At 35.7% G+C, this 9,948-nt stretch overlaps 1 protein-coding gene across 2 annotated transcripts; it reads left to right on the top strand.

The window, feature by feature from the left end:
• LOC105176027 (probable protein phosphatase 2C 8) lies at nucleotides 405-9,948 on the top strand. Of its 2 annotated transcripts, XM_011098699.2 has the most exons (10): nucleotides 406-891; nucleotides 1,259-1,367; nucleotides 1,503-1,539; nucleotides 1,692-1,736; nucleotides 3,037-3,089; nucleotides 5,975-6,136; nucleotides 8,264-8,347; nucleotides 8,797-8,886; nucleotides 9,002-9,049; nucleotides 9,642-9,948. In XM_011098699.2, the coding sequence occupies exons 1-10, from the start codon at nucleotides 611-613 to the stop codon at nucleotides 9,750-9,752; spliced, it is 1,020 nt and encodes a 339-aa protein (XP_011097001.1). In that variant the 5' UTR covers nucleotides 406-610; the 3' UTR covers nucleotides 9,753-9,948. The 2 variants fall into 2 exon arrangements, with proteins under 2 accessions (XP_011097002.1, XP_011097001.1); XM_011098700.2 differs by lacking the exon at nucleotides 1,692-1,736 and having other exon boundaries at nucleotides 405-891.

The following is a 9,948-nucleotide window of genomic DNA, read 5'->3' as shown; positions in this document are numbered from 1 at the left end:
TAAACAATTGCCAAAATTTTGGCAAAATATCACTTTTGGTCCTACTAGATAGGACCCTTCTCACTTTTGGTCCCATACTTTACGTGTTCAACACCTTTAGTCCCAAACGGTACCTTGTCATGTGCTGTTTTCGTTAGTTGTTAACGAAACAGGACCATTACTGTTAAAAAAATAAGGTTTTGAAATTAAAGGTGTTGAACACGTAAAACGTGGGACCAAAAGTGAGAAGGACACTATCTAATGGGACCAAAAATGATATTTTATTCAAAATTTTTATATTTAGCTATAATTATAAAAAACCAACACAGAATCATATAAGGATTTGAATAAATATGTTTATATCCATGAAATGCTTCAACAAGAATTTGGATCTATATTTATGTAATAATCTTCAACCCTAAATTATCATGGCACAATGATGGTGGTCCAAACATTGTGCCAAACGTTGTCAAATCAAACAAAGAGCTGAGGACTCGGGGCAATTACGAAATTATTTTTTCAACCTTCCGTGCGGGTGCATTTCAGATTTTGAACGCCAAATTTCGCCTTCGTTTCGCAATTCCGTTTCCTTCTACCTTCTGGCCCTTCTCTCGTTCACCCCTCCGCGAAAATGACAGCGCCAGAATCCAATTCCAATGCCGAATCTTCAGACATCAAACGCCCTAACGAATTCAGCAACTCCAATGTGTCGCCCAACAAAAGGTTGAAAACTGTGGAAGAATTGAAGACACAAAGTACTGCCACCGAAGCTTCGAGAGCAAACAGCTCTTCGCATAAGGGTTTTATTGCAATAGAGGCCGATGCAGCGGAAGATAGAGGGTCGAGGCACACTATGGAGGATGCTTGGGTCGTGCTTTACGATGCCACTTTGGAGTTCCCCGGAAATTTGAGGTTCCTTATCACTCACTTCTATAATCCGTTTATTAGTGATTGATCTGTTTTTAATCGTAACTGGTCGATTTTGGAAAAACAAATATAACTAAGTTTGACGAGTTATAAAACCTTGAAGTTCAATTCATTATTAGTTTTATTTAATTGTTTGCTGAGCTTTAGGCGCAGCTTATCATTTTATGCATCGTTTATATGCATAATAGTCCTGCCTATTTCTCTTTTAATTATTCTTTTACCGATTGAATTTGATTATCTTGGCATTCTTTCCTTCTGTCTCCAAATATTTCAGTTCCTTCCTTCCTTTTTCCTAAAACTATCCAATTGCATTTACATGGAGGTCTGTCTTTTAATGTCTTATTCCTTGTAGATGTGCGCATTTCGCAATTTATGATGGGCATGGGGGCCGGTCAGCTGCAGAGTATGCACAAAAGCATTTGCATGTAAACGTGCTTTCAGCAGGCTTACCACGTGAGTTGGTCTGTTTGTCTAAGCATTTAATGGATTATTAGAGTTTGAATGTTCTGAAAATGCAGAAATTTCTTTTTTACTTTTTGTTTGCGATTTCTCCCATTAATAATATTTTTTATTTGTTCTTCTGTTGAAAATTTCAGATGGATGTTAAGATGGCTAAGAAGGCTATACTTAATGGTATGCTCGTATTCCGACGTCTATTTTTGTTAATATTTTCTATGAATTGTTTAAAGTCAGAGCTTAATTGGCTTTGTTCTTTTCAAAGTTTTCATATAGCTTTATGTGCATCAGGGTCTTGATGTAGACTTTTTTTTTTTCTCCCCGAGTAGGATTCCTGAAAACAGATGAGGCTCTCCTTCAGGAAAGTGCTGCAGGTTCTTTGAAAGTTTCCTTCTTGTGTTATCTTTTCCTCTTTTCTCTCCTGAAGTAAGTTGCATACTTAGGTTACACTTACAGAGAAAACTCAGAGAATATATTATTGATCCATATCGTTAGTATTTGCATCATTTTAATCTTCATATTGGATTTAGTGAAAAATCACAGTTTTTTCAGACCTAGGTGTTCTTTCTCTTTTGCCCTTATGTGGATTAGTTTGATCCTGTTGTATGTTAAGCTTTTAGGGTATGATGTTAACTCTAATGTGGCAACAATATATTTTCGGACCTTGAAAAGGACTCGCATGATACATTTGTTATGTGCATGTGGAATGTAACTTTATTTCTGACATACTATTGATTATTGACCTCAAGAGCAGTGAATTGCATGCTTAAGACTTTAAGCATTTAGTTTTGATTGAAAGTTGCTGATTCTGTATGTTACTATGTTGCATTGCAATATGAAAATGCTCTGATATTTTCACACCTTTTGTGCTTTTAACTACGGCTTTAAAAGGTAAAGGTGGGGATGAGGCATTTCGTATATCTGAGGTGAGGTGAGGGTAATCTGATTATAAAAATAGCTAAAAGATTTGAAACTAGTAGAAGAAGAATTTGGATGGAAGATGTAGATTCATCTGCCATAAAGTAGCAAATATAGAAAAATAGACATCATCAACTATTCGAAATTTTAAATTGGAACACGGGAATTGCTTTCTAATGTCAAAGTCATGAGAAATAATAGATATTTTTGAAAAAATGGCATTTTCTGAAAATTTAAATTTTGAAAAGAGTGATAGAAAGTTTTGGCATCTAGACATTCAAAGCTGAAGACAAAAGCTTTTCGCTCAGATATCTTTTAGCATAAACACAGTGACTTTGGATGCGGAAAACGCATATGTCCCAAATGCCAGAGTATATGATGTGTCCGCCCATCATGCACATGGCAAGCGAAAGTGGAAACTCCACTGCTCTTGAGCATTTTTGCAGTGCCCTTGCCTCTAGGTGAGCAGCCTCGAGGCAAGCCCCAAGTGCCCTTTAAGATCACGGATTAGAATTCATAGAATAAGCTTTTGACGACATGCTTCATTGCACCTTATCGGCGCCAACATATAATAAAAAGCTTTTCAGGCCTATCCTGATGCCATTCAACTGTTTTTCTATTTTCAAGATTTGACCAGCGACCATGGTGATTTCCCTCATCTCCGCAGATGCTCAAATAATTTGATATATAACTGCATTTCTCATGTATTGTTAAGATAAAAATTAATATTCTCCTTTTAACTTTGGTTTCATGTAGGGGGGTGGCAAGATGGTGCCACAGCTGTATGTGTATGGGTACTGGGACAAACAGTAAGTTTGCTATCATTCATATGCCCTGTTATGTATGAGGAAGCTGTTTGCAACAGTTCAAACTTCAAAAAGAAAATCATTTGTGCTACAACTATTGTTAATATAATGAAAAGAATCCTTGAGGATGCATTAGCTGCCTTGCTAGCATTGCTTGATGTGCTCACAATTTCTACATATAGTGTTGCTTTATAGATTACGAACTTATTATTAATTCAAGAAGGAAAGAGTATATTAATTGTAAACAGTGAATTTGAGGAAGTTTTTGTTATTTGAAAATTCACAGAAGTTACCTTAGAATACCTAGTCTAGAAACCATATGTGCGCTGAACAAAAATATTGTAAACGTGAAATTTTATGGATTTTGTGTATAACAAGTTACTAATTTATGCGACTCAGAAATGAATTTATTACCTCATGTTCGTGGACATTAAATCATGTCGAAAATTCCGAGTTACATCCTGTTAGATTTTGTATGCTGCCCAGGAGAAGGAAAGCAGATAAAGATGTACCTGTGGACAACCCAAAGTATTCTAGGAAAAAAATGCTATTGGTACTTTCAGTAAAGCACATAGTACTCGACGAAAGGAAAGTTCTTTCTTCCTTTCATGGGGATGTTTCAAGTTATAGCTCTCCTATTTCGCCCATCTTAAGGGGAAGGTATATTATTGGGAGCTTGGATGATACCTTATATCCAGATGATCCCCTGATATTGAGAAAGATAATACTCACATAGATATTGGGCAGTAGGAAAGGAGCATCTAATGTTGCTTCCTTACAGATAAGAATTTGGTGTCTCTTAAACTGAAGTTGTTTCACTTTTTGGCCACTCATAAGGTTTTGTATAGCACCTAAGAAAGCCAGATCCCTAGAACCACTGGTTTTAACAAATTCCAGTTATTTTTTGACTGCCCTTCTCTCTTGTGTCCCCTTATGCTGATGCGAGCACAGTGAGACCTTCTTGCTATGGTTGGGGGCAATGCTTCATCCTCCCTCATGGCCAATCTTCAAATATCTACTTTAATTCAATTTCTCCACCCTAATGGGATGTTCCATCTTGAATTGGTTGAGTTTATAGTAGAGTTATGCGAAAAGATAGAAGTTCTAAGTATCTTTGCATTCTTACCCTCCAAAGTAGTAGTTGTAGTTAGGGGTTTGCATTCGGGATTATCGAAGTGAAATTTCAGTTAACCGGAACAATTGCAAAACGGAACTCTTTAAGTAAATTACCAACAAAAATTCAGGGTTAGGTAAATTACCCAAAAAACCGAAAATTTTTCAAAAAGATAAAAAATTTATAAAGACAAATGAACCAATTATAATTCCAACACATGAAATCAAAGTATCATTCCAAGAATTGAAATACAAACCCAATTAACCAAACACAAATCATCTACTAAAAAATCTTTTATATCAATAGAATTTATATTCGAAATATCCGAATAAAATCTAACATATTACATGTGATAGTTTGATAAACGAACATCAAATACCCAAATCAAATCCAATACCACAATTTAGTGTTTTCTTTAAAAATAAATCTGCATATATATATTTATTATATATATATATTATATATTTAAAAGAATTGGTATTCAGTTCGATATGCTTAACTGGTACCCAAAACTGAAATCAAACCGAATACCGAAATTGCAAAAGAAAATTATACCTAATACAGAATCGAAGTAGAATAGGTGGGTTTAGACCATTGGTTGGTATACACTAAACCGAACTGTGCACGCCACCCCTAGTTGGAAGTGGTGATGCCACATTATTACTTTTGACAGGGTACCTTTGGATTAAGAGTTGTCATTTCAAGAATGGGGTCCCAAAATGGAGATATGAGTATTCAATTATGGAATAGAGGGAGCATTATTTTTTGTATGCACAAACCTTCATGAACTCTGGTGGTATCTTCATAAATCTAATACATGTGTAATTGAAGCAAGAATTGTGGCGGTGGATTGTGGTAGCAAAGGTGCATGTGAGTGCTTAGCCTTTATTTGCTTAAAATATCAGATAGTGTTTTTTATGTTATTCATGTGAAATTTTCAAAATATTTGCTATATATGTGTGTTGGTGCAATATTTGTGGCAGTTAATGGTTGATTTTGTGGTTTTTCTCAAAATAAATAAATACATGGTTGTTTTTGCGTAAGGGTGTATTTTGTGGTAGTGAGTCTAGTGGCATAGACTTGTTCTAGATGGTTGCAGCAATCATAGTGGTGGTGGAAGTCTGTAACTCGGTTGTCCAAATACCCCTCGCCCCACTGCAAATCCACTGGGGGGAAGTTCTTGAATTCGTTTGCAGGAAATTCAGTTTTTGAGTTAATCAATGTATGCCACAAATTGTGTACAGCCCCCACATGCTGAAGCAAATTGATATTACTCTGAGCTTCTCTCTTGGACAATATTTTGTGGATAGTTTCTTCATGCATGAATAGATGTATCCAGTTTATTTATCCATCATTGACATTCGTTTATCATTGGATTTTTACTGTGGGTTAGTTTTCATGTGAATTTATTTAAATTCAATAGGATGATTCTCAATCTATGACAATTACCGAGCTACTTTAGTTAGTCACTGATTCTGTGGTGATTGTCTACGGTCATGCGTTGCTCCTGGAAATTAAACATTCCAATCCATAAAGGATACCCTTTGATTACTTCTTCTTTTTTTAAGAAAACATTTTACTTTTTCTAACAAAGGAGAAGAGTCAACTTGAGTCACACAGTAAATATCAACTATTAATAGTACAAAGATGAAAATTTTTGAACAAAAGGTTGAAAGTCGGACATCCTTGCTGCAAAGAGGAGTCATTTCTTAGCATAGTGCCTCTAGATTATCTATGGTTCATCGTATTAAATTTCATTTCTTGTGCTACTTAGGTGTTTGTTGCTAATATTGGCGATGCAAAGGCCGTGGTAGCAAGATCATCTGCAACAGATGGTTCCCAGAGTGGTCCAGAAAGATCAAATCCATTGAAGGCCATTGTTTTGACAAGGGAACACAAAGCCATATATCCACAAGAACGAGCACGCATTCAGAAGGTCTGTTTTTCTGCGCTGTGAAGGAATTATCCAACCCTAGTTCTTATCCTTGATTCCTTTCCATTCCAATTAGGATAATTGGGTGCTGATGCCTGATTCTTCGTGGTTATGTTTGAACGCCTGTGTGATGTGGAGAAATTCTTCGTTTTCTTTCAGTACTTCGACTTGTGATTACTTAGAAAGAAAGCTGGCACGACTCATATTTTGCAATGTGGGTCTCACAGTTATCAAGTAATGGTATAAACTACTTTTTCAGATACATGAGATAAAAGACCTAGAAGATTAATTCTTAACTTAGTAGTTCACTGGTAGGGTTTTATTGTGAGATGAGAGGATAGATTTGCCTTAGGTACCTGGTACCTTGCGGAGATTACTTGGGTGATGTTCTTTACATAGATGATATCCGTAATTTGAGCAGTAGAGTGATGGTTCTGCTTCAAGAGAGTGATTTAGTTTAATAAACTTTGTTAACTTGTCAAAACAAGAAAATAAAATCTTTCCATTTTGATTCCCTTTATAATGAAGTGGTCAAAGGATTTCCTGGAAAATGAGTTAACAAGTAGAGTTTTGACTGCATGCATAGATCTATTGAACATATATTGTGGCCTTTTCTTATCTCTGACAAATATGAGCAGTAAGACTGGACAAGGTTATGCAATATGAATTATTCTGTTTCAGTACTCAATAGCATACTGCTGTTTCATTTGAACCTGACTATTCAATTAGTATTTGTTTGATACTCAAAATCCTGGGCCTTGTCACTTAGTGAGTAAATGATGAAAGAAGAGAAGGCCATTCACCATTTCCTACTCTTTCCTTAGGCCATGTTTACTAGCCTTATTGGGATAATGTTGAATTATATTAATTCATGATTATAATGGTGATTGGTTGGGATGTGAACAATGTACAACTTATTTACTAGTAGAATTTGAGATTTTGTTGATGATTAACACAGTATCATGTGTATTAGCTAAAGCATTGTTAGTGATAAAAATGATCTTTTACGATTTCGCCCTCTAATTAAGTCAAAACTAGTTGTGAGTCAGCTGTCAATTCATTTCTTCTTCTCTCCTCTTCTTCTAACCATATCATATGTCTTCATTTGGGCATATGAATACTCTGTTTGGGGAAGCCGCAACAGTGCACAATAGATCCTGACCTCGCTGGAGTTAAGCCTTGAAAAATGGTATAGTAACAAAATTATATAAATCAAATTACTAGCAATAATCATTTTAATAAAAATTAATATTGCAATAAAATATAAGTTTTATGAAACATGCAGTACATAGGTAATTACATTTTCTTGCGCTGATAAATTATAGTAAAATTGGAGAATAGTTCCAAACTTGTCATAGGCAAATTTCCAATTATGGGAAGTAAGCAAATGTTAAATTGGAGGACAACTTTGGGGAAAAAATACAATTCTGGAATTGATTTTTAAAAAAATACAAAATAAAGTCAAAAAAGCATTTGAGGTGCATTGATTGCACCTGATGCATAAGTCAGTAATTTGGTCCAAAATAAGGGCTGAAAGAGACTTTCGGAGGGGCATCCTTTTGGACAAAATTGGAAAGATGAAAAAGGCCAATATCCACAGGCCTTATTGTATTGTAATCAGCCCTCTAATGTGGTGATTAAAAGAACCCCAAATTTATGTCGGGCCAGCCCACATAGTCTTGGGCTGGTCCAAAAGCTAGTAAATGGGTTATTGCTTTGGACTATCCTGTATATCCTGGCTAATACCTTGTGGTAAAAAAGGCCTTATTGTTCACCTATGCTGTTGTCAAGATGAACACTCCATCAATATGATTGATATCAGCCTGTGTATTGAGCAAACAAAATAGGATCCGCTTGTCGAAAGCAATGCCATATAGCTTTTAGACATATCTACCTTTTCATATGAAATATTTTAAATGAGTGCAGTTGACCCTCATAGGTTAACTAATCTATAGGAATAGACCATCCTGTCTACTAGTTGAAAACTCTGAACTATAAATTACTCTATCTGAAGAATTGTGCCATAAATTTTGTATTCCATGTCAGCCAATTTTTTTGTACTTTACTCCTTCAACATAGCTGTATTTGCTTTGCTAAGAAAACGTTTGTCTGAATATATTTCAACCACAGGCTGGTGGATCTGTTGGTTCAAATGGACGATTGCAGGGGCGGCTTGAGGTTTCAAGAGCCTTTGGTGATAGGCAATTCAAGAAGGTCATGCCTTTGGCCCTTGCTCTTTCTAACAACCCTTTATGTCCTTAAATCATGTAACATATTTGTATGTGTCTTACTCTCATATGCTGTTAGTTTCATTTTTCAGCTTTTACTTCTATTGATTTTAAGTGGGGTAGGGTGGGCTGTTCTGATGGTAGGGGGAGTAAATATCTTATGTCTAAATGTTATTGGTTTGGAGTTTCTTGGTGTGAAATATTATGCCTAACTCTAAGGTTTTAAACTTTTATTCAAGCTGAACTGCATTTGGATGTATGAAATAATAAGAACACGATGATGTAGTTTAAGGTTGATTTTTATCTAGGTGAGGTTTTAAAGTCTACCTGGTTGGGGGTGTGGTTCCTGAACATTCTTGGGAGCATTAGATATACTTCTATAGTATCTTATTATATGCTAGCTATTCTTTACTGAAAGTACTATATGAATTTCAGGTGGGCGTTGTTGCAACTCCTGATATTCATTCATTTGACCTTACTGAGAGAGATCAATTTATAATTCTTGGCTGTGATGGCTTGTGGGGGGTATATCTTCATCTCTGAGAACTCTCTTACAATCTTTAAGTTTTTGGAAAGATTCTCAATTGCCTTTTGGTGAAAACTTTTGACCAATATGAATGAACTATTTTCCAACTTTTAGGTGTTTGGACCAAGTGATGCTGTTGAATTTGTTCACAAGCTGTTGAAGGTTTGTATGCATCTGTGGACTCTTTAATTCCTATGTTTTTGCTCAGTATTTGGGTACTTGGAGCCTCAACCTCCAAAGGAAGGTTGCATACCCGATGCTTGGGCTTATTTTTCGAAATAAATGTTTTATATATGTAATAATATATTTATGTTTATTGAAAGGGCAAGAGTCATAATTTATTTGTTTTAAGTTATTGTAACAAATAAATTGAAAGTACTATGAAAAGTTAGGCGAGAAAGTAATTCAAATTTAAAGTGGAGATGTTGTTGGAGAAACTACTCAACACATCATTTTCTCGTAGTTGCCAAAAGAAACCAAGTTGGGTAGGAGTTCACATAGGGTAGGGGTCTCTACACTAACATAATAGCATTGTTATCTGATGCATATCGATTAAAGATATAAACGCAATATTATTGTAATAAAAGGAGTTGGTCATCTGAAAGGTCAGGTCAAGAAAGTGAATTTTCTGCAAAGCATAATTGGGAGCCAAAGTCTGATTATTTCTTGAGTTTTATGTTGTACTGTAATAACGTTTAGGAGCTGAGAAAGTTCAAAAATTTGCGTCTCATGCAATTCTTACAATCTATGGCAGGAGGGTTTACCAGTCACAGCAGTGAGCCGCCGCCTTGTCCGGGAAGCTGTCCGTGAGCGCCGATGCAAGGATAACTGCACTGCAATTGTGATTGTTTTCAGGCAGCAGTAACAGATATCACAAATTGGTCCATGCTTGATTTCACTGTATGGATTTGTTTTCATAATGTGTCTGTTCAATTTTTCTCCCATGTGCCTCCATTTGCCCCGGAAACTGAATGGTCTCGACTTTGTGATTGCAGCTTCGCTTACTGTTTGATGTATGTAAGTTTTGAAATGTTAAGTGTTCTGCATAATCATGTAATGTA

The sequence above is a fragment of the Sesamum indicum genome, linkage group LG13 (genome assembly GCF_000512975.1).
Source record: "Sesamum indicum cultivar Zhongzhi No. 13 linkage group LG13, S_indicum_v1.0, whole genome shotgun sequence".
NCBI classification, from domain to species: domain Eukaryota; kingdom Viridiplantae; phylum Streptophyta; class Magnoliopsida; order Lamiales; family Pedaliaceae; genus Sesamum; species Sesamum indicum.
This window is presented reverse-complemented; position numbering and strand designations above follow the sequence as displayed.